This window comes from Echeneis naucrates, chromosome 2, assembly GCF_900963305.1.
Source record: "Echeneis naucrates chromosome 2, fEcheNa1.1, whole genome shotgun sequence".
NCBI classification, from domain to species: Eukaryota; Metazoa; Chordata; class Actinopteri; order Carangiformes; family Echeneidae; genus Echeneis; species Echeneis naucrates.
Window position 1 is genome coordinate 2,806,694 of NC_042512.1, and position 24,479 is coordinate 2,831,172.

At 40.4% G+C, this 24,479-nt stretch overlaps 1 protein-coding gene and 4 non-coding genes across 5 annotated transcripts in view; 1 reads left to right on the plus strand and 4 right to left on the minus strand.

Annotated features, from left to right (window-relative positions):
- LOC115053002 (NLR family CARD domain-containing protein 3-like) overlaps nucleotides 1-24,479 on the plus strand; it is a 237,659-nt gene that overhangs the window by 51,516 nt on the left and 161,664 nt on the right. Inside the window, exon 7 of the mRNA XM_029517543.1 lies at nucleotides 18,231-18,404. Coding sequence (XP_029373403.1) covers nucleotides 18,231-18,404 — 174 coding nt within the window. The remainder of the gene's footprint in view (nucleotides 1-18,230; nucleotides 18,405-24,479) is intronic.
- On the minus strand, nucleotides 6,130-6,223 carry trnai-uau (transfer RNA isoleucine (anticodon UAU)). The gene is made up of 2 exons: nucleotides 6,186-6,223; nucleotides 6,130-6,165 (listed from the first exon to the last, which is right to left on the minus strand). It is a non-coding gene; the product is annotated as a tRNA-Ile (tRNA).
- Nucleotides 6,533-6,604, minus strand: trnaa-ugc (transfer RNA alanine (anticodon UGC)). Its single transcript has one exon. It is a non-coding gene; the product is annotated as a tRNA-Ala (tRNA).
- trnad-guc (transfer RNA aspartic acid (anticodon GUC)) lies at nucleotides 7,438-7,509 on the minus strand. The gene has a single exon. It is a non-coding gene; the product is annotated as a tRNA-Asp (tRNA).
- On the minus strand, nucleotides 8,341-8,531 carry LOC115058401 (U2 spliceosomal RNA). The gene has a single exon (XR_003842072.1). It is a non-coding gene; the product is annotated as a U2 spliceosomal RNA (small nuclear RNA).

Genomic DNA, 24,479 nt, shown 5'->3' on the forward strand with positions numbered 1-24,479 from the left:
CGGCTGACAGTTTGAGATTCAAACCAACGACCTTCTTATTGTGGGGCCACATTTAGGATAATTCCAGCTGGAACAGCAGGCTGTAACGGGGACTGGTCATCATGTCTCATGTCACTGATTTTATAGTTCAGACATGGAAGACCAGAGGATTTTTCAGTTGATGCTCAGTTATCTCCATCTAGTGGACAGATGGTAGAAGTTGATTCCTGAAAAGAGGAAGTGACTTTTCCTCAGATCAAACTGTTGAAGGAGAACGAGCAGTTTCTTCCTCACTGACTCACTCAACTTCTGTCTCCTGGGTTTGGATTTGAGCCTCTTTCTCAGGAGCACACACAGAAAAAATAAGATTTTCTATTCCAACAATATACGTGATGTCCTCGTGTATGAATGTTTCACTGACGCAGATTTTTTCAGAACAACATCAACAACTAATAACTCCACAACGAGACTGTGTGACGTCACTGGAGATCAAAGGCATTTCCTGTCTTTCATTGATCTCCAACATGACACAGATGCATAAGTCATACTATCTCACGTTTTCTTCAAATGGATGAGCGCAGACACACAAAAATCACTCTGGACTGATGATGTCACAATACTCACAGAATTAAACTTTTCCTTTGAAGCTGCTTTGAAGAATTTCCAAAATCACATGTGATTCAGATGTAAACACAAAGGCTGCCCCACTGTCACCATTCAGAACAGCTGAGAAGATGATTGATTCAAATACATGCTAAGCCAGCAGCCTACCCATTAAGCTAACTCCTAGCCAGCATGTGCTAACTAATTCAGATGTTCTTAACCCCTACACCCTAAAACACTATCCCAACAAACACTATCCCAACAACAACACTTACTGCTCTCAGAACACAAGTCTGTGCTTCAGTTCGGGAAATGTTGACGAAAAATTCACTCACTCAGCTGATCTGAAGAAATCTATCAAAACTGGTTTTAATTCCATCCAGGACAACCGCAAAGAGAAGCACTTGTACAAAAGGAAGTCGTCTGTGTTTCATAATTGAAATGATCAGTATTGTATTCTAAGAAGATGTTGTTGTCTTTGTCAGTCAGCGCTGCCCCAACAAGTAGCACTTACTGAATTCAACAGTCAAGTTAGTGCTCAAGTTACGGTAACATTTGTGACTTTCAAACTACTTCCTTATCCCCCACCCCCCATATCACTGATAATATCTGCTGTCCTGGTGATTGAAGAAAGGAAGGAATGGCATTCCTACGCAGATTCCACAGAGATGGGATTCGAGTTTATACGCTGCAGCTCAGCTAGCTATGAGCAGAGTGGCGCAGCGGAAGCGTGCTGGGCCCATAACCCAGAGGTCGATGGATCGAAACCATCCTCTGCTAATGGTGTTTTAGCAACAGCTAGCTGTTCACTATCCAAACTTTGTTACATGTGAAGATGACATCATTACAATAGGCATTTCCTGTCTTTCATTGATCTCCAACGCTACACAGATGAATACGTCACACTCTCGTTCACGTTCGCTTCAAATGGTTGAGTGCATGCGCACAGAAGTGTCTCTGGACTGATCACTGTAGCTTTGTGTTATTGTTGTATCTGATAAGTTAAGGACCATAAACTTTCTATAAAAGTATATGAGCAGGTTAAAAAGTACTGAGACTTCCACCTGCAGTCTATCTAATGACCACCAGGGGGCAGTTCCACTGGTTGGAAAAAGACTTCAGGCTGCATTGAAGTCTATGGAGACTGAGGGTTCGAGTCCCTTCGTGGTTGGGCAGTTGTGTGTAGGTGAACGGATTAAACTGTGTCCATTTTACAGAAATCAGTGAGGTTTTTCAGATCTCCTCCACAGAAGGTGGATCTGATCTCAGGTCATGGCCAACACTGACCTCTGCTGCTTGATTCTGCCTTCATCCTGATGAATGTTGAAGCAATGAAATATGACAAGAACAGACACTAAACTGACAACAGGACATTAAAATGGGCCACACTCAGACCCCACATGGCCCAAAGGACAAGGTGTTTGACTTTGGATCAGAAGACCGAGGTAAAGATTTATGTTCACAGAGATAACAGAGAGTCTCTTGAACGGCTCTTTAATATGAATGATGGGAACCGAGTTACTGCCCCCCTGCCATGTTTCTATTCGTGCCTCTGTGCCAGCAAATAAAATTTTGTGAAGGATGACAAAAGAAAGACACAAAAGGTGAACTGTGATGGCAGTAATCAAGGTGTGAACACAGTCTGGCAACTCTTCAGGGAAATACACAGAACAGTCTGTCTTTTCTGGACATGTTTGGTGTTTATAACACAACACAGCTGCTTGTTAACTTTCTCCATAAATGCTTCTCTTTGGGGTTTTCCTGCTCAGAAATTCAGTAAAAAAAATGATGATTTGCTATTTTAAATAGATTTGTACAGATCAGCTACAACAACACAACCCTAATCTCTAATCACTGCAGTTAACAGTCCTCTCATCATATGCTAATGGTCCTCATGAATTTAAGAGGATCGTTGTCTGATCATTCTGTTCTTCAAACTGTTACCAAGCCCACAGAAACTTCCTACTGAAGGAGGACAACACATTTATTCAACAAACTGGAAAAAAGTTCAGAGTCACAATTAATTACCAACGTGCTTTTTGACTTGATTCACTTGGATTCAGTGAATGCTGCTTGTTGGGGCAGCGTTAACTGACAAAGACAATAAAGAAGTAAAGAATCAATGTCTTCTAACTCAGATCACATCAGTCAGAGACACTGTTGATTCCTTTCTGCATGAGTGTTTCTCTTTGGGGTTGTCCTGTTTGCAATTTGGACAGAATGTTTTATTTATTTATATTTATTTTTTAAAATCAGCCAAAGTCATGAATTTGTCATAAACATTTCCCGAACATGATTCATGATGATTCATGATTCACGCTGCTGTGTCCTGGTATGAAGCACAGTGGTTCTGTCAATGTGTCCTTTCTTTCTTCTTACCTTATGTTACCTTAACTGTTAAATTCAGTAATAGCTACTTTTTATTTTTTTACTTTTATATTTATTTCCACAGTTATCTACAGTCATGCTAATTCTCAACTGTACATATATTCTTACTGGCTTCTTTTGTAAATATATTCATACATTTTATTTTTTACTTCATCTTTTATCTTTCTTATTTTATAATTATATTTTGTACCACAGAGTTGTCTTTAAAGTTTGTTATATGTTGTGTATGATGGCAATAAAAACATTCTAATTCTAACTCTAATTCTTTGAGGTTGCTCTGGTGGAAATTTGACCCGTTTTTAATGATTTCTTGAGATCAGCTAAATCGATGAATTTGTCATCAACATTTCCGCAACTGAAGAACAGACTTGTGTTTTCAGAGCAGTAAGTGCTATTTGTTGGGGCAGAGTTTGTGATTTCAAATGTTTTTCATTCCGTCCAAGGATTAACCAGGACAGAGAGTTTATTTAACAATTTGGTGGAAAAAAGTTTTGGTTGGAATAAAAACAACAACAAAGATGGCCATTTTGAAAAGATTTGTTCAGATCAGCTGCAGCAACACTAATCACCAGAGTTAGCTGTCCTCTCACCATATGCTAACAGTCCTCATGAATTTAAGAGGATCGTTGTCTGTTCCTGATGGACTAAATGTGTTCTTCATTACAAACCATTACCAAGACCATTGAAACCGCCCAAACAAAGTAGGCAGGCAGCTGTGGGAGTGGTTTCATTCAGGTATAAGATAAATTCAGGTAAAAGCCTGAAAGGGAGTCCATTGGAACTGCAACACAACTGGGAAGTGGCTGCAAAGACTCTTTGGAGGAGATCATGTGAGGTAGAAATTTGAGCTCAATCTGACTTCTATTCTCTTTCCTCTCTTTTTCCCCTTTCAGGGATAATTCACAAAAATGACATTAATTCTTGGAGCCATGTTTTCTTCAGATCTAACTCGGATCACTCCAATCAGAGGCATTGATGAAGTCTTTGTGCATAAGTGCTTCTCTTTGGGGTTGTCTTTGATGGAATTAAAGTTTTGATAGATTTCTTTAAAACAACTAAATTTGTCATGAACATTTCCCGAACTGAAGCACAGACTTGTATTCTGAAAGCAGTAAGTGCTATTAGTTGGGGTAATGTTGGTGATTTCAAAAGCCAATCACAAGCAGATGAGGTTCTATCAATTTTTGGGTGGTGGGGGTTAAGAAAGTAATTTGAAAGTCACAAATGTTACCTTAACTTGAGCACTGACTTGGCTGTTGAATTCAGTAAGTGCTACTTGTTGGGGCAGTGCTGACTGACAAAGACATCTTAGAATACAATACTGACCATTTCAATTAGAAACACTGATGCCTTTTGTATCAGTGCTTCTCTTTGGGGTTGTCCTGGATGGAATAAAAAAAAAACAGTCTTTTCAGATCAGTTGAATGAGTCATCAATATTTCCCGAACTGAAGCACCAACTTGTATTCTGAGAGCAGTAAGTGCTATTAGTTGGGGTAATGTTGGTGATTTCAGAAGTCAATCACAAGGACAGCAGGTTCTATCAATTTTGGGGTGGTGGGAGTTAAGAAAGTAATTGATGATTCAACAACATCTTCTCTTTGGGGTTGTCCTGGTTGGAATATTGAGGAAAAATTAGTTAGCAGGATTAGTTGTGTAATGTATTAATTTGTCATCAGCATTTCCCCAACTGAAGCACAGACTTGTGTTCTGAGAGCAGTAAGTGCTATTAGTTGGGGTAATGTTGGTGATTTCAGAAGTTTTCCTTCCTTTACCCATTTCCCATTAGACTCTTAGAATCTAACTCAGACCACCTCAGTCAGAAACGCTGATGAATTCTTTGTGCAAAAGTGCTTCTCTTTGAGGTTGTCCTGGTTAGAATTTCAACAAAATGATTCCCATTTTTAACAGATTTCTTCAGATCAGTTGAAACAACACTACCCTAATCACTAATCACCAGAGTTAGGTCAGAATTAAAGCTTAATGTGACTTAGCCAATTCAATGAGACATTGATGACTATTTTCTGCATGAATGTTTCTATTCTGTTTGCTCTCTTTTTCCCCTTTCATTGTTAAATGGCAAAAACAACAGTAAGTCTTGGAGCCATGTTTTCTTCAGATCTAACTCAGATCACTCCAATCAGAGACACTGATGAAGTCTTTGTGCATAAGTGCTTCTCTTTGGGGTTGTCCTGGTTGGAATTTGGACAAAAAAGATGAGGAATGTCATTCCTTCTTTTCTTCAATCACCAGGACAGCAGATATTATCAATGATATGGGGGTGAGGGTTGAGGAAGTAATTTGAAAGTCACAAATGTTACCTTAACTTGAGCACTAGCTTGACTGTTGAATTCAGTAAGTGCTACTTGTTGGGGCAGTGCTGACTGACAAAAACAACTTAGAATGCATCACTGATCATTTCAATTAGAAAGACTGATGACGTCCTTTTGTACAAGTGCTTCTTTTTGCCGTTGTCCTATGAGCAGAGTGGCGCAGCGGAAGCGTGCTGGGCCCATAACCCAGAGGTCGATGGATTGAAACCATCCTCTGCTAATGGCTTTTTAGCAACAGCTAGCTGTTCATGATCCAATGTTCGTCGTTTCCTGTAAATCAGTGCTGCTTGAAAAACTCCTGACATTTTCCACTATCCAAAGTTTGTTGGATTTGAAGATGACATCATTACAATAGTAAAAATGCCATACTGAAGCTGCACTAGCTGAAGAGGGAAGATCTTCAGTACAGTATTAACCTTGCTTGTTTTAACTCCCAGCAGTTTCCCTTAGCAGTGGAAGTAAAGCAAATTTCAAATGTTGTTTTAGTGCCGAGTACCCAGTCTGCCTCCTTCGAACTATTCACTGCTTTTTTTCCAAAGCTTAGCTTGCATGCCAGCCCAGGGGAATTAGCTCAAATGGTAGAGCGCTCGCTTAGCATGTGAGAGGTTGTGGGGCTCATCTGCATAGCAGTGAAAATTTGTTCCAGTTTTGTTGTTGCTTCTGTCGGCAGAACTCAAAGGTATCTGGCATGACTACATTTGTTTTGAGCTTCATTAACAGTGTGCACTCTGTGGTGGAGGTCATGCGAAAAAGTGGGAGGAGTCTTGGTGGCATGACAGAATTTTTTTTCAACAAGATACCAACTTTCTTCCAAAAGCTCAATCAGCTGCTCCAGGTGAGGCTTGAACTCACAACCTCGGCATCACTCTGCAGGTTGCTGTCATATAAGTACCGCGCGCTAACCGATTGCGCCACTGGCGCCTGTGATGTGTCCCTCCTGACTCCTAACTCTTCCACCCGAAATGGTTCAGTTGGGAGAATGTTGGACTGAAAATCTAAAGGTCCCTGTAAACAGCCCTTTTTTATGTGGACATGCACAGAGCCTGTTGAGGAAAGCCTGGGTGGACAAACCAAGTTGATAACCGCCGATAACTCGTTATCTCTGGTTGGAGCTTTCGACTTTCGACTCAGCTTTCGAGCCAGCTCACCCAAACAAAGCCCGGCTCTGTTCGTAAGATACTCCTCTGCTCTCATCGTAAAAATTGTCTAAGTTTTAGGCAAGATAAGCTCTGGAGATGCCGGGGATTGAACCCGGGGCCTCATACATGCAAAGCATGCGCTCTCCCACTGAGCTACATCCCCTGCATGGTGTGGTAGCTTTAGCAGTTTTTTTCCCCAGACTATAGGAAGAAGAGGAGCCAGCGATACAGAAGAAACAGGTTGCCATCCTACAGAAGATCACCAAACTGCTTGTACAACCATCAAATTCCCCAGCCGTCAGCCCCCATGTTCTGATCTTTATTTGCACGTGCACAGTGTGATTATATATATTTTTATTTTGGCAGGTGACCGATTGTCTGCTAGTTTGTTCTCACGACTTTGGTAGCTGTGAAAGTATCTCCAGGAGTAAAATGATTAAATCACAACCTTGTTTTAATTGACAATTTCTATATTACATCAGAGGCCCTTTGTGGTGCATATACTTATCTTTATTTGCATTTGTATCTGTATACACACTGAAATCCTCCACAAACTGAAGGACTCTCCACCTGGAGCAGAGGACCAGAGACCAACAACACAACAGTCTGTGATCTGACTTCATTCATTTTAACATTAGAAAAAAGCTGCAGATGATTATTTAAATTTCTGTGTTTATATTCAACAATGTATTTGAATTAAAGTTGATATCTTTCTATAATAATCCATCATGGACTGCTGGACACTTTCATATCAGTAAATGCACCGTGTTTTAAAGAAGTTCAGAGTTTCTGACATGATACAGACAGACAGATCCAGTGTCCCAGAGAGAGAAGAGTCCCGACACTCCCTGATCTCACCGCGGGGTGGTCACGTGGTTCACGTCAGCCCGCTGAGCTGACCGGAAGAGAGCTACAACGGAGTCCTGTGGGAGTGTGGCCATTTTGTTTACTTCTATCACTCTGGTTAATAACATATTACAGAAAAACGCACGCGCTCTCCCCGTCGGGAAATCGAACCCCGGTCTTCCGCGTGACAGGCGGAGATACTGTCCACTATACTAACGAGGAGCTGTGAAGAGACTTTTAGTGTGATGTAAACATGACAACCACTACACAACAGAGACTGTACTCATTCATTTGAAGCGACCGTGAGAGAGTGACGTATCCATCTGTGTCGCGTGGGAGATCAATGAAAGGCAGGAAATGCCTTTGATCTCCAGTGACGTCACACAGTCTCGTTGTGGAGTTGTGCATCAGTGAAACATTCATTCATTCACGACATCACGTATATTGTTGGAATAGAAAATCTTATTTTTTCTGTGTGTGCTCCTGAGAAAGAGGCTCAAATCCAAACCCAGGAGACAGAAGTTGAGTGAGTCAGTGAGGAAGAAGCTGCTCGTTCTCCTTCAACAGTTTGATCTGAGGAAAAGTCACTTCCTCTTTTCAGGAATCAACTTCTACCATCTGTCCACTAGATGGAGATAACTGAGCATCAACTGAGAACTGAGTTCTTCATCATCTGGAAACAGACAGCATTGTTTTCTTCAGCTGGAGCTCTTTGTTCAAATCTACATTGAGATTCAGAGCCAAATGTTTTTCCTTTCCTGGATTTACTTCATCATTTCAGTCACTCTGTGGATTCAGCTGACAAATGCAAAATACAACCAACATTTAAACGAAGACGTGTTGAAACAAAACTTTATTGATTCAGTCTGGTCAGCAGAATATAACCTGATGAAATCAGCAACATTAAACTGATGTTTCTACATGAATGCATCACTGATTCTAAAACCATAAACTGAACATGAACACTCTGTACACTCAGCGTTACACACATGAAGACAACATCATGTGTTTAAGGTGATGTTGAGCTGAACAGGACTTGTATTGAACACACAGAGGGAGTGCACCGTTCCTGGAGATACTGCAATACCAGGTCGATGCGTGGAGTGGACGGAGCAAGCCCCTATTCCATCTCCCTGTTCCAAAAATCTATTTAATATATGGTCCCCGGGTAGGGGACGTATCAGATATTAAACTGATAAGAACAGATACTACACTTGATCTTAGCCAAAAGGCCGAGAAGCGATACCGCTCAGCTGTCGGAGGTAACGGAGTGTTTCTCCGCACCGACCCGCTCAGTGAGGGGTCAGAGTCGGCTTCAGTAACAACATCACTCCGAGAGAGAGACACAAACAGAAGACATGAAGAAACGAAGGAGGGATCAGAGAACAACCACAGACATGTTATTTTCACAAAGTTACGTTGTAGAGCAAAGAAAACGTCTCTTCTTGGTCACCTGTAAAAATTCATATCTATTTCAATGTCGGATTCTCTGAAGATTCGGCTCTCCTCGACTGGACTCGGCTTTTTTCGACCGAAAGAGAATTATAAAATGAAAGAGTAACTTAAAACCACAAATGACTGAACACACACATATTTAAAACAGCATTCAAAGTCATTTTAACCAGCATTACTGCCATCATTTCATCTTAACATAAAGTCCGTTATGTCCGTTTAATGCTAACATACAATGGAAAACGCCATAGACCGGCTAACGGGATTAGCATCAGTACCGCGATCATTTTAAAGCGTCAGTGAATTTATTCCAACTCCAACATGGCAGTAATACAGACATGTACAACAACACTTACAGACATGTATTCTCTCAGCTCTTACAGAACAATAAAACAGCAGGAATTTAGTTTCTACCTGTCTGTTTCTAGAGAAGATTTAGAAGACAGAAAATGCTTATGGAAATACTTAAAGCATCAGACTTTTCATTTTCACATTATGAGATTATTTATTATTTATCAGTTAATTCAAACTCTTCAAATGCTTCATGAATTTCACCAGCAGGTGTCGCCATCCATTTTGGTGACTTCCTCCCATTTGTCCCCTCAGTTGTCATTGTTGTCATTAACGTGGCTGCAGCTCGACCTTTTGCAGGAAAATGGAAAATGAAATAAAACTTCGAACTGAACTGAAAAAAAGGAGCAGTGCTGAAAACAAGTTCAGGAAGTTTTGCTGCAAGCTAAATACTGTAAATTCACAAGCTTCCGTCTTCCTGCAGCACCTGTAGCAAATATTCACCGGAGTTCAGGTAAGAACTTTAATGAGAACTTTAACGCAGAATTTCTGTAAAGTGGTCTTTTCTCTGTTTGCACGTGAAACTGTTCTTAAACATCATTTAATAGACATGATTAGCAGAGTCCTCCTTGTTTAAGGTCGGTACGTCGTTATGCTAACATAGCTAATTTAGCTAGCATGCTAACGTATCTTAATCAGGTAACATATCCACGTTAGCATGGAAACAGTAACTTAGTTAGCTACGTGGGGAGGAGGTTTGTCCACATCTGGTTATGGATGGCTGGCTCCTGTGTTCAGGGGGAGGACGTGGAGATGCTTCTGTCTCTCTTTAGCCCGATAAAGGAGCAGGGTTGGAATTGTGACAAACAAGAAATGAAGAATAGACAGAGGAGAGTTCATTTGTCGTTCAAAACATATTCAGGGTGTTTTTTCATACAATGCTAAATAACTTCTTTTCTTAGCAACATCCAAATGTTAGAAACTCAGTGCTGCTTGGAATATATAACACATATAAAACACAACTGCTCTCCATGAAAAGCAGCAGTCAGCACTGTCTGGATACAACAGTGGTCAGGGCTGTATAATGTGTGTTTATATTGAATGTAGTGGAGAGGTAATATTATAATATCAGTAATTTACGCATTGACAGTCTGTGATTTATTTCCCAGAATTCTTTACAATTTACAGTTGCAACTGTGTTACTTTTAGCTCTAATTATTGATTTATATTATTTATATTTTCATAATTTTATAGCTGTTAAATGCAGTTCTGTGTCTTCTCCATGGGGTAGCTTGGTCAGATGCAGCAAACCCAGCCCCTTTTATGTGAACATGCAACAATATAGATGGAAAACCAGGGTTCGATGAGCAAGTTTATAGCCAGTTTTGTGAGACTGCTTATTTTAGGATTAGGATTGTTTTAGGACTGTGGATGTCTTGGTAAGTGAAGCCGGATCACTAAAACAGATCCCAGGCATGTTAATCCAGCTTTGTGATACAGGCCTCTGGTTCCTCAGTGTCTCTTAGCTCTTTGAAGGAGGCAGCATCTTTTGAAGAGACGCACTGTTCTGTGGTGGTCTAGTTGCAGGGTGATCTGCTGATATGCTGATGCTGAAGATGTTATGTGTCTCACCAGAGAACTCTAGATATACACTGTAGAAAAACAAACTGTCCCCTTACACACTGTAGAGAAACACATTTTAAACGTTACCATCCTCATAAACACTCTCATATATTATGCCAATATGCTATTTCTAATCAGATCATTGTAGACAAACACACTTTCAGCATGTGTAATAATGTGTTCTAATAGTATTAAAAGATAAAGGATAATTTATTTGTCCCATATTGTACAACACATCATATAAATCAAAGCTCATTGGATCTTTGTGATCTACCTGATGTGGATTATTATTGTCTGTTAATTATTGACTTCAATTCATTCCAAAGTTCAGATTTGTTGTGGTATGAGATTTTCCTGTAAGTCATATTCAGTTTTACACAGAGAGCTCAGACTGTGTTTGGATCAACAACTTTAGAAAACCTGCTGTCAGATATACATGGATATATTGTCTTTAGTTTTTTCATGGAAGCTGCAGTTAAAGTTCACCTTCACTCATCAGCTGCATGAAGATCAGTTCGACCATCAGGTAACGTAACCAACAGCTTTCATCCTGTTTGTGCCAGTGAATGTTTAACTTATTTAAAAACAGATTGTAAAGTCAAGAAAATACAAATATTAAAAGATTTAGCTGCAGTGACGTATGGAATACTGAACTTCACTCCTGCTGACTCTTAAAAAGAAATGATTATTTATTATTTAGGAATCGGCATTTACAAATTTTATTTGAAAACTGACAGTTTGATGCTCATATCTGAGACCATGATGATCATTTTCAACCAGCTACCTTCTCAGATATATAAAGAAGAATAACTAACTGAGATGGGCTGTTGAAGAACATGACAAAAAGACAGGGAGATAGACAAAGTGATAAAAGAACACAAACTGGTCAGTTTTGTTTAATGTTAACTATTAAAGGAAACTGTTATATTCATTTAAATGTTGCAGTCAGTGAATGCTTTAATCGTGAGCCATCAAACTCCTCACAGCTCCCTGTTCAGATTCCAGATAAAGAGGGTTGGTTGTGGATGATGTGGTTACTTAGTAACAAGATCTCTGAAAATGTTTGTGATAAAGACATGAACTCATAAAATTACTGCTGAAAACATCAGCATGATATCAGTTAAACCAGCAGAATGTTATCTGACAATTCACTTTAAGAAAAACTGAAGATAGTGAAGTGTGAGCAATTATTATTATTTTTGTAATAAGAATGAATATAATTCTATCCTGAGTAAATGTCACTGTACACTTTAATAATTATAATGATGATAAGGATCTTTATACAAATAAACAGAAACATGCATGATCTACATCAGTCAGATTATTATTCTGTGTGATTGGGATAGATCATCAAGTGTAGAGAGCAGCAGGGTCCCCTCTCCTCCTCCAGCAGCATCGCACACTAATGTTGTGACCAGTAATGTATTTCTTGGCTGAAGCTCTAAATCAGACTGCTTCTTTTTCATTTCCCCAACAATCTGTCGCTCAGGACTAACAGTGTTCTCTTCTAAAGTAACTTTCTGCCATTCACCTTGTTTCATTTAGGTCAGAACTTGGGCTTTCAAATAATGTGTGTCTTCTTTTGTCAGTTTGATCAATCATTTTTTTCCTCTTCAGTAAAACTGAGCTTCTTCCTCTTTGATTACTTATCCAATAATTAAAATTTTCCTAAAGAAAAATACTAAACTAAACTGTTTGTTTCTTATCAGGTGGAAGAAAACATGTTGAGTAATGAGGAAGTGAAGAACGAGCAGCTACATGTTTTCTGAACACACAAAGCTGTAATGCGTGTAAATCAACCTGAAATGATTCAGCAGGAGAGAATCTGAATATTTCTGATCAACAGGATCACTGTGATCACATTGTACTTGTTGATGTAGATTTTTATGTTACTTTTGGCAGCAGTTTGATTATAATCTGAGTTCATTGATGGAGGTTCCTCAGAACTGATCAACTGGCTAAGAGGCCTCTGAACTCAGTTTGACTTCAGTTTCCACGGTTCATTTGTCTTCCAATACATTTAGAAACAATAAGAAACAAAGGCAGCACTTTAATATGACCAGTTTGTTCAGCACAAACAGTTTGATTCCTCCACACTGTGACTGATTTAATGTGAAATGTTCCCACATTGTTTATCACCATCTAGTGGACAGATAGTAGAACTTCATCACATGTTTGTTTCCTGTAATGAGGAAGAAAACTGGTTCAGTAACATTGATGTCAAATCTTTCCATTTTGTTGCAGAGCAAAGATGAGCCAAACATATTTTTTTTAGGATTTCTTTTTATTTTATTTTATTATTTATCCTCTTAATCCATGAGAAAATACAAAATAATACAGACAAAGAAACAGTTGCCCCTGGACATTTATATTTTGTCTTATTTTACATAATTTTCCTCTTTATTACATGATATTTTCCTCTTCGAAAATTACCAAGGTATATGAATAGTAGAAATAAGAATTGAATATTGAAATGATAAAAAAATCCAAATTTCTGAAGGTTCCATCTTTTGGTTGAGCTCAGAATGACATAGTTGTTGTTTCATATCACTAAAGTTTATAAAAATTGAACTCTGAAGTTATGAGGATGTGACTTTTCCTCAGATCAAACAGACACCAGGACTGATGTTGGAGAACAAGCAGCTTCTTCTCTTCAGATGAAGCTGGAAAGTGTCAGAAAGTCTCCCTGAAGTGAGTTCAGCAGGTGAGAATCTGTAAATGTCTGAACAGGATCACTGTGATTACACTGAGCTGTTTATTTACCTTCCTTTCTTTCTTCCTATTTCATATTTTATCTGGAATTTGTAGTGAATAGTTCCTTCTCTTTGTTCCTGCTTTGATATACAGTCAGATTCTTAGACTTAGTAAACCCAAGACTTTTAAATAACCAGAGTTAAACTCAATTTTATTTAAATGGTATTCAAATGGTCACCACAAATTAATCTAAAGTGATGCAGAAGTCTTTATCAACTTAACTTTCTTGACAAGGCTTAAGTTGATTTCCTTGAACTGGTGTGCAGTGTTATAGTTGAGCCATGACAGAACAAACATGTCAGAAGTGGTCTGATACTTTGGATGAACTTGGCTGAGTGAATTGAACTCTTACTGTTAATGGTACAGTTAACATTTTTCCAGGTACAGTGAAGCCATTGATTGAAGCAGCACTTCTTGTTTTTATGAGTTATTTGCTCAATAAGGTGACATGAAAATAACAAATGTTTGAGATGCATCCTAATTATCAGATGATAGAACCACCTCCTCTGTTCTGGGGTTTCCTGACAGGTCAGACTGGTTTATTTATAACTGTTTTTTTTTTTACTTGGCTTCTGAAGGAATAATCTGGCCCTCAAAAATTTCATTACAATTCTGGACCTTCAAATTATGCCAACCTATGGTGAATTGTGTCAGGGATCCATAATTCTTCAACTTACACAAATAAAAGTAAATGGTGGTCTGAGTTTGTTTGAAATTTAGTGTTAATGCCAATATATAACATTGAAGATTGGTATTAACATGAATCAGGAATGTTCTCTGTTTATAACAGAATCTGACTGAAATCAACAGAGAGGGAGAGAAAAGTCAAACAGTTTGTTTTTTGGAGTTAAAGGCTGAAGTTAGTGATGTATTAGTGACAGTAATGCTGATTATGTGTCCTGTTATGTAAATCCTGTTGTAATGAATCTTTTTGTTGTGTTTATGTGAAGGTGGAGGCTCAGCTATGAATCAGTGTGAGGACAGAGAGGAGGGAGCCCCTCCCTCTAAAACCACTCTGTGTGGGGAACATGAGAGTCAGACCAAAGCTCAGAGGTGAGATGAGGATCTCTAACTGTCCATCTGTCAGAGCTCAGCACTCAGATCACTGCTCCATCATTATTCACTCTCACTGTCACTTACATTTTTTACTGCTGTTGTTTACTTTGTCCTTGTCTCCATTGGGAGCTCAACCAGGATGTGGAGATTCAATCATTCATATTCACCAGTCCATCACAGGGCCAACACACACACACATACAGACAGAGACAAACAATCTGCCACACTCAGACTCAAACCTACAGACATGGCTGTCGTGGAGCAACACCACTAACCACAATGCCACTGTGCTGCCTGTATGTAGAGATATATTTATTATTATTATTATTATTTGACTTGCACTGGTCAATAAAACTTAATGAAAAATTCTTCACGAGTCAAATGAAAAACATCCAAACAGTCAAAGTGATCCTTAAATGTCATTAAAATGAACAAAAACATTGCACAATAAACTAATCTGGATGGTTTGTGGCTAAACAGGTAAAAACTGAACTTGTCTGATTTATTTTAAACTAATAATTTTCTGCCATCTTTCTTGGTTTTTAATTTTTTTTACTGTCAGCTCTGTTTCTACCAGCTACCAGAAGTTAAGACCAGATTCTCCTGAACTGAGCTGTCTGTCCATGAAGAGTGATCAGTCTATGAATCATCCTATTACATTTAAGGATGGACAACAGTCTGCTGTATCCAGCTGTGTGTCCATGAAGAGTGATCAGTCTATGGATGACTTTATCAAAGAAAAAAGGTAAAAGCTGATCATTTGTTGTTGTTTGACTCATTAAAGGTATCAAAGCTTGTCTATCAGTTTCTCTGCTGTTCATAGAAAACTCCTGGAACAAACTGTGTGTTTGTATCTTTTCTCCTCAGAGTTCAGTCTGACAAACATCATCACACAGACCTGGACTCCATATTTATGGTGTGTAAATGTTCATCCAGTGACTACAACAGACACCAACAAAGACTTGAGTTTGAAGTTGCACTCTTTAGACCAGTAGAGCTTTACTCTGTGACAGACAGGAGTTAAATTGGGATTGAACAGGTTTGGGGTAGGAGAGAGTGGGAGAGGACTGGGAGTTGTTTTCCAGATAATTTCAGCTGTGACTTAATAACAAAGACCAAAGATAATCAGATTCAGTCCTGGACCTCCATGGACTCTGTCTCTACAGGGTTTAAAGATGGAATAATTCATCAGTGAACTAGTTCAGGTGGTCTGATCCATCTTCAGCCACAGTCACAGTTAATACCCTGAATTTTCACTTCCTAAGTTGATGTGTTGAAGGGCTGTATCAGTTTGGTCTTCATGTGATGATCAGGATCTCTGTTGTCAGAATCTAAAGTCAAACTTAGTAAGTTACACCAGTGAAGTTAGTTTAGTGAAGTCAGCAGGTCTGAATCTTTCTGTGTAGCTCTGGAAAGAGACGTGGCAGCAGATGATACAGCAGCAGCTAAAGTTGAACTCTGCTGACTGATGATCCATCAGTTTATACTGAGAGTGAACTTTACACAGGATGTTATTGTGTTCCAGCTGCTGGAGGAGAACATCGTCTGTTTTGTGAAGAACGAGCTGAAGAAAATCAAAAGGAGTCTGAGTCCAGATTACCCACAATTCATCAAGAATGAGGATGATAAGGTGGATGAAGAGCAGAGGAGGAGCAGAGGGGCATTTCTGAAGATCACAGTGAACTTCCTGAGGAGGATGAAGCAGGTGGAGCTGGCTGACTGTCTGCGGAGAAGTAAGAGGATTTATCATGATGGATCAATTAGACATTTACTAAATTCTGAGGAGACAGAGAGAGAAATATGATCATATTCTTATTCCTTAGGAGAAGTAAATATAAAGCTTGTAGTTTTTTTTAATCTAATTTGTTTTTTGTTTATTCAGAAAGTCGTGCTCAAATTTGTCAAAGTAAACTCAAATCTGCCATGAAGAAGAAGTTCCAGTGTGTGTTTGAGGGGATCTCTAAAGCAGGAAACCCAACCCTTCTGAATCAGATCTACACAGAGCTCTACATCACAGAGGGAGGGACTGGAGAGGTCAATGAGGAACATGAGGTCAGACAGATTGAAACAGCATCCAGGAAACAGGACAGAGCAGAAACAAGCATCAGACAAGAAGACATCTTTAAACCCCCACCTGGAAGAGACCAACCAATCAGAACAGTGATGACAAAGGGAGTGGCTGGCATTGGGAAAACCGTCTTAACACAGAAGTTCACTCTGGACTGGGCTGAAGACAAAGCCAACCAGGACATAGAGTTCACATTCCCCTTCACCTTCAGAGAGCTGAATGTGCTGAAAGAGAAGAAGTTCAGCTTGGTGGAACTTGTTCATCTCTTCTTCACTGAAACCAAAGAAGCAGGAATGTGCAGCTTTGATCACTTCCAGGTTGTGTTCATCTTTGACGGTCTGGATGAGTGTCGACTTCCTCTGGACTTCCACAACACTGAGGTCCTGACTGATCCTACAGAGTCCACCTCAGTGGACGTGCTGCTGACAAACCTCATCAGGGGGAAACTGCTTCCCTCTGCTCGCCTCTGGATAACCACACGACCTGCAGCAGCCAATCAGATCCCTCCTCAGTGTGTTGACATGGTGACAGAGGTCAGAGGGTTCAATGACCTCCAGAAGGAGGAGTACTTCAGGAAGAGGTTCAGACATGAGGAGCAGGCCAGCAGGATCATCTCCCACATCAAGACCTCACGAAGCCTCCACATCATGTGCCACATCCCAGTCTTCTGCTGGATCACTGCTACAGTTCTGGAGGAGGTGTTGAAGACCAGAGAGGGAGGAGAGCTGCCCAAGACCCTGACTGAGATGTACATCCACTTCCTGGTGGTTCAGTCCAAAGTGAAGAAGGTCAAGTACGATGGAGGAGCTGAGTCAGATCAACACTGGAGTCCAGAGACCAGGAAGATGATTGAGTCTCTGGGAAAAGTGGCTTTTGAGCAGCTGCAGAAAGGAAACCTGATCTTCTATGAATCAGACCTGACAGAGTGTGGCATCGATATCAGAGCAGCATCAGTTTACTCAGGAGTGTTCACACAGATCTTCAAAGAGGAGACAGGGCTGTACCAGGACAAGGTCTTCTGCTTCGTCCATCTGAGTGTTCAGGAGTTTCTGGCTGCTCTTCATGTCCATCTGACCTTCATCGACCCTGGAGTCAGTTTGAAGCCAGAAGAACGATACTGGCCATACTGGTTGGGAAACAAATTCTACCAGAGTGCTGTGGATGAGGCCTTACAGAGTCCACATGGACACCTGGACTTGTTCCTCCGGTTCCTTCTGGGTCTTTCACTGCAGACCAACCAAACTCTCCTACGAGGCCTGGTGACACAGACAGGAAGTAGCTCAGAGACCAATCAGAAAACAGTCCAGTACATCAAGACAAAGATCAGTGAGAATGTGTCTCCAGAGAAAAGTATCAACCTGTTTCACTGTCTGAATGAACTGAATGATGGTTCTCTGGTGGAGGAGATCCAACAGTCCCTGAGATCAGGACGTCTCTCCACAGATAAACTGTCTCCTGCTCAATGGTCAGCTCTGGTCTTCATCTTACTGTCATCAGAAAAAGATCTGGACGTGTTTGACCTGAAGAAATACTCTGCTTCAGAGGAGGCTCTTCTGAGGCTGCTGCCAGTGGTCAAAGCCTCCAACAAAGTTCTGTATGTGCAAATAAATCCAACAAGATCAACTAAATCTTTTTATTTGCTCAAACCAAGAACACATTTTTGAAATCATTTTCTCTTGTTTTTCTGATTCCTCTTCAGACTGAGTGGCTGTAACCTCTCAGACAGAAGCTGTGAAGCTCTGTCCTCAGTCCTCAGCTCCCAGTCCTCTAGTCTGAGAGATCTGGACCTGAGTAACAACAACCTGCAGGATTCAGGAGTGAAGCTTCTGTCTGCTGGACTGGAGAGTCCACACTGTGAGCTGGAAACTCTCAGGTGAGAATTCATGTTTGTTTCAAGAATTTTTATATATTTCTTATGTTTTAATTAAATCAAGTAAAATAAACTGAAGAGGTTTGTTTAATTTGGAGATTGTCATCAGCTTACAAAGCTTCATGCGCCATAATGAATCACTGATTTGATTCACCTGGAAAACACACTAAATGAAACAAATTAAACACACACATGTTGCTGAGCCAACAGGTGCATGCTGGGTCATGCTTGCGTCCTCATGGTGAATCCTCCAGTGGTGAATTCCATGTTCACTGAGGATCATTTACTTTTAGGGAGGTGGACACAACATTTCTGCTGCTTTTGGCATCTGTCACAGTTGTGATGATGAAGTTCTCATTTAGGAAAACATTTAAGGGGTTCAAAGACATCAGAGGTTGAGTGGACTGCTGATATGATGCTCTGTGGATGAATGAACCTGGTTGAACACAGAGCAGAATCAATGCTTCACTATACTGTGTTTGTGCAACTGTGTCTTTACTTTAATCTGTGTTTGTGGATCAACTGTTGTGTTGCTCTACTCTCTGTTTTAATCATCCTCATCCTCAAGCAAATTTACCTCTCTAATAATGAAACAGGAGAAAAAGTTTAATGAAAACAAATACCTACCCTACAGCTACTAGGACTGCTCGTTTAATATAACAATGAAAATAAAACTACATATGTGGTAATAGGGTGTTGTGCCTTGGATTATGTATAGCGCTGCCTCTTATTAATCTCAGTCTGGAAGGGGTGTTATCTACTGTGGATTGACTGGGACTGGCTCAGGTCAAGTGGCCGTGGCTGCCACGCAACTTTGGATGTTGAGCCTGAGTGCCGTGCAGCCAAACTTGTCCTGACACTCAGCGGTCTCTACTATGAGTCGAGACTTAGCCTTCGTTAACAAGTGTTCAAGTCCAGAATCCTGAACAAACAAAAGGGAACAAAAACTTTTGTAGTAGCATGATCCAGAGCTGGGAGCAGGAAGAAAGAGACGCCCCACTACAGGAAAACTCCCCATTAAAAGAGAAGAACATGCCAATCACACATATACACCTGGAACAGGAAATGGGACACACACGCAGAATGGATGCCACCCTGTGAACAAGGAGGGCAAAAAACATTGGGGTTGTGCTACAACCCAGGTTTTACGAGTGAATTTATAAACTTTATAAACTTCTACCACCACCCAAATCACGTCACAGACAGGTGATATGCTCCTGTGCTATGATGCACCTGAGTCTGCCCCCGTGTCTGTTACTCCCTGAGCACCTGCCGTCGTCATCCACAGTAGTGTATTCAGCCCTCCCAGAGCGCCAGCAAGGCTGAAATAGTAAAAACTCTCATTCTTCACTCTTTCACCTGGGTTGTAACACAACCCCAACGTTTTACTTTATTTCAAACTTAGTTCTTAACAATGCATACTACCAACCTTGATGGCCAAGAAAAGCACACAGCTATGTGCAACCCTTCTGACCCAAGGAGGAATTAACATAGGAAACCCTGGCGCACTCACAATGAGTTATCCCTTTATATAGACTACGATGGTATGATAAGCCAAAACGTATCACTGGCTGCGGACAAAACAACGTGCGCAAAGGATGCTTCTTCCACATCAAGACTATAATATCTCTCGAACATGTTTGGAGTTGACCATGAAGCAGCCACACCCATGTCCTCCACAGACACCCCGTGCAAAAGCACCCATGAAGTAGAAACACCCGGGTAGAATGACCCCTCAGGCCCTCCGGAGGGTCCTTCCCTTCAGAGAAATAGACTATAGTTATGGCTTCCACTATCCAACGAGACAGACGCTCTCTGGATAGCGTCCTACACCGAGCCTGTGACCCATAACAAACAAATAGTTGGTCAGAACAGCGCAGTGTGCGAGTCCTCTCCAAATATGTTGAGAGAGTACAGACTGGGCACAGTCTATGCAAGCACTCTTCTTCTGCTAAAGAAAAGGGAGGAGGGCAGAATGTTAATAGCCTCAATATTCTTCCACTGATAAACGGGATTAGGGCCGGCGCCCATCTGCTGAAAAGGTTATGCATGGTCACAGTACTGACAAGGCAATCAAATCACTGACTTTCTTCGCTGTAGACAGGGCTAATAATGATAACATTTCCGGGATATGTACTTCCACTCGGCTGTGTTGACAGGCTCAAATTGTGACGCCGAAAGCCCTTCCAGCACCGTCAACAAATCCCACCTGGGAAAAACACATCTTACAGGCAGCTGCAAACGCGAGCGCCTTTCATAAACCAGGACACTAATGTGTGGCACCCCACTGATTTTCCATCAATGTCAACATGGCAGGCAAAAATTGCCGCCAAGTAGACCTTTAAGGAGGAGGGGGACAAGCCTTTGTCTTGCAAGCTCTGAAAGAAACACAAAACAACACTTATACAGCAGGAAATTGGGTCCTCCCTATATGCCGCACAACTGGAACATAAAGACTTGCCATTTATACACATACAGAGAACGGGTGTCCCTGAGAGAGCTGAGCTGACTCCCCTTTGAGCCAGAGTCGTGGTGGAGCATCCCTCCACGGACCTTCTGTAGTTTCCAATGTATTTTGAGCATGTCCCAGCTTCATAATTGGCTTCAAGCTCATTTGTGCTTGCTTTAAAAAAGTGTGGAAATGTCCTGGCCCTATAGCAGGCTTCGGGCTCATTTGAGTGCTTACTGTAACCATGGCTCTGGTAGAGTGGAGTGGACAGAGCTGTGCAGTCTGTGTGTACAATCTGCACAGTACAGAACAGTGTAAAAGTATGAACTCCCAGATGAGCACAGTGTTCAGACTTGTTCAGGGCTCTACCTGCAGACTGAGCTAAAACACTGACAGCTGGGTTAAATGTCATGTGTTGGTCCAACGTCAGACCAAGACATTTATACTGATCAGTGTAGGACAGCATTACAGTTGTTACAGTTGTGGTGACTGTGACCTGCAGACAGGTTTATATTTATGAGGGAAAATCCTCTTTAGGTTTTTAACATTTAAACTGTTAAATGTTTGAAAGTAACTTTTGAAAACTTATTTTCAATCATTTAAAATTGACATTTGAATTTATATTCACCATTCTGACAGTTTGAGTCAGTTCAGGTTCTTTTAAGTGTTTTTTCATTTTCTCATTAAATTAAATCACTGTTTGTATTTGGCTCCCTGTTGGCTCAGCTGTTTGACTTTAATTTTCTAAAATTCTACTTTCTAAACCTTCACATCTGAAAAGATGACGAAACATTGAATGCTTTCAAGCAGGAACTTTGTCTCCTAAAGTCACATCTTTTATTCTTTACTCAGGTTGAAGAGTTGCGGTTTGTCAGAGATCAGCTGTTCTTCTCTGGGCTCAGCTCTGAAGTCCAACCCCTCCCATCTCAGAAAACTGGACCTGAGTCACAACAATGACCTGCAGGATTCAGGACTGAAGGATCTGTGTGGTTTTCTGGAGAGTCCAGTTTGTGGACTGGAGACTCTGAGGTCTGTTCAATTATTGTTTTAGATTATTTATGTTTAATCCAGTTATTATCTTAATATCAAAGTCAAATATATTACCTATTTTAAATAGTTGTTTAATGTTTATAATAACAGTTGTAATAACAATAAAGGTTGTCATTCTTTTCCAAAAGTTGAATTTTCTTGTTTAATATATTAATAAGGAAAAGTCAGGAACCAAACAGTTGGTTTCACATGTTTGATCTCCAGGCAGAATCCAAGGGAGACCTTGGTCCTGTCTCAGGACGGGATCTTTAAGTCTTGGTGTTTGTATTGGGACAACGTCTGATTCGGACCAGCAACATGTGAGATGTTAAAGTGGGTGATGAGTTTGAAAAGGAGGAGAAGTTCTGGAACAAGACATTTCTGACTGATTATCAGTCATCTGATCTCTATGATTTCTTCTTTTTTCCAGGTTGAGATGCTGTTGGTTGTCAGAGATCAGCTGTTCTTCTCTGGCCTCAGCTCTGAAGTCCAACCCCTCCCATCTCAGAGAACTGGACCTGAGAGGAAACCTCCTGCAGGATCCAGATGTGAAGGAGCTGCGTGATCTTGTGGAGAGTCCAGACTGTAGACTGGAGATTCTGAGGTCAGTCCACTGTGGTAGATCTTTAATCTAATGTCCTAATAAATGTCTTCAGACTTGGAGGGTGTGGAGCTGAGGACCAGAGTCAGATTTGACAACTCCAGTTTGTCAGAGATCAGCTTTTCTTCTCTGGTCTCAGCTCTGAAGTCCAACCCCTCCCATCTCAGAGAACTGGACCTGAATCAGAACGACCTGCAGGATTCAGGACTGAAGGATCTGTGTGGTTTTCTGAAGAGTCCTCACTGCAGACTGGAGACTCTGAGGTCAGACTCATGTTTTATTTCTGCTCTCAGATTAATATGATGTTACAGTTGTGGTGACCTGCAGACAGGTTTATATTTATGAGGGAAAATCCTCTTCAGGTTTTTAACACTTAAGCTGTTAAAAGGTTGAAAACTAATTTCTATTCATTTCAAAATGACATTTTATATTTACAATATTGACAAACACACACACACATTATAGAACTGAGTGAAAGTATGAACTCCCTCAGTTCTGAACAGATGATGAAACATTGAACACTTTCAAGCAGGACCTTTGTCTCCTAAAGTCACATCTTTTATTCTTTTCTCAGGTTGAAGGACTGCAGGTTGTCAGAGATCAGCTGTTCTTCTGTGGTCTCAGCTCTGAAGTCCAACCCCTCCCATCTCAGAGAACTGGAGCTGAGTCACAACTGGTACCTGGACGATTCAAAACTGAAGGATCTGTGTGGTTTTCTGAAGAGTCCTCACTGCAGACTGGAGACTCTGAGGTCAGACTCATGTTTCATTTCTGCTCTCAGATTAATATGATGTTACAGTTGTGGTGACTCTGACCTGCAGACATCAGGCTGATATTATACTGATCCTCACTGAGGATCTTCATGCTGACGTCTGTTTTCTTCTTCTCTGGTTTAGTCCAGTCACTGTGGCTGAGAAATGTTGAACAACAGATTTAAAACTTGGAGAAAACAAGAAAAAAACCTACAGTGTTTTAATGACAGTAAACAATTTTCTCCACTGACATGAACAAGTATACAGTGAGGCAAAAAAGTATTTAGTCAGCCACTGATTGTACAAGTTCTCTTAATTAGAAAGATGAGGTCTGTAATTTTCATCATAGTGCACTTCAACTATGAGAGAAAAAATTAGAAAATAAAAATCCAGGCAATCACATTGGAAATACTTATTTCCCACCGTAATTTACAAATAAATTCTTTAAAAATCCTACAATATGGTTTCCTAGATTTTTTTTTTCCTTAATTTTTTCTCACAGTTGAAGTTTACCGATGATGAAAATTACAGACCTCATCTTTCTAAGTAGGAGAACTTGCACAGTCAGTGGCTGACTAAATACTTTCATGCCCCACTGTATATTCAGTGTTTTCTTGTTCCAATAAGACTATAAAATCACGTGACTAAAGCAGACTGAGATTCAGACCAAACTGAGCATGTTTGTTAAATGTGGTCACTGCTAAATGAAGTGAAAATGTTCCAGATGTTGTGAACCATGCATTGACTTTTCTCCAGAGTTCAATCTGACATGTTTGTTGTCTTTGAAAGAGCAGAGCAAGTCTAGACCAAACTTAATTATTTCAAGAGGCCCAACAGATTGTGCCATGAGCAACAGTGGGAGAGAGAGAGAGATCACTATTTGTGAATATATATTTATATTATTTGACTGTTGTGAAGCTGCTTCCGTTGTTTGACTCTCATTTTCTAAACATCTACTTTCTAAATCTTCAGCTACGAACAGATGAAACACTGAACACTTTCAAATGGGAACTTTTTCTCCTGAAGTCACTTCTTTTATTGTTTTTTCAGGTTGGAGAACTGCAGGTTGTCAGAGATCAGCTGTTCTTCTCTGGTCTCAGCTCTGAAGTCCAACCCCTCCCATCTCAGAAAACTGGACCTGAGTGAGAACAGCCTGAAGGATTCAGGACTGAAGGATCTGTGTGGTTTTCTGGAGAGTCCTCACTGTAGACTGGAGACTCTGAGGTCAGACTCATGTTTTATTTCTG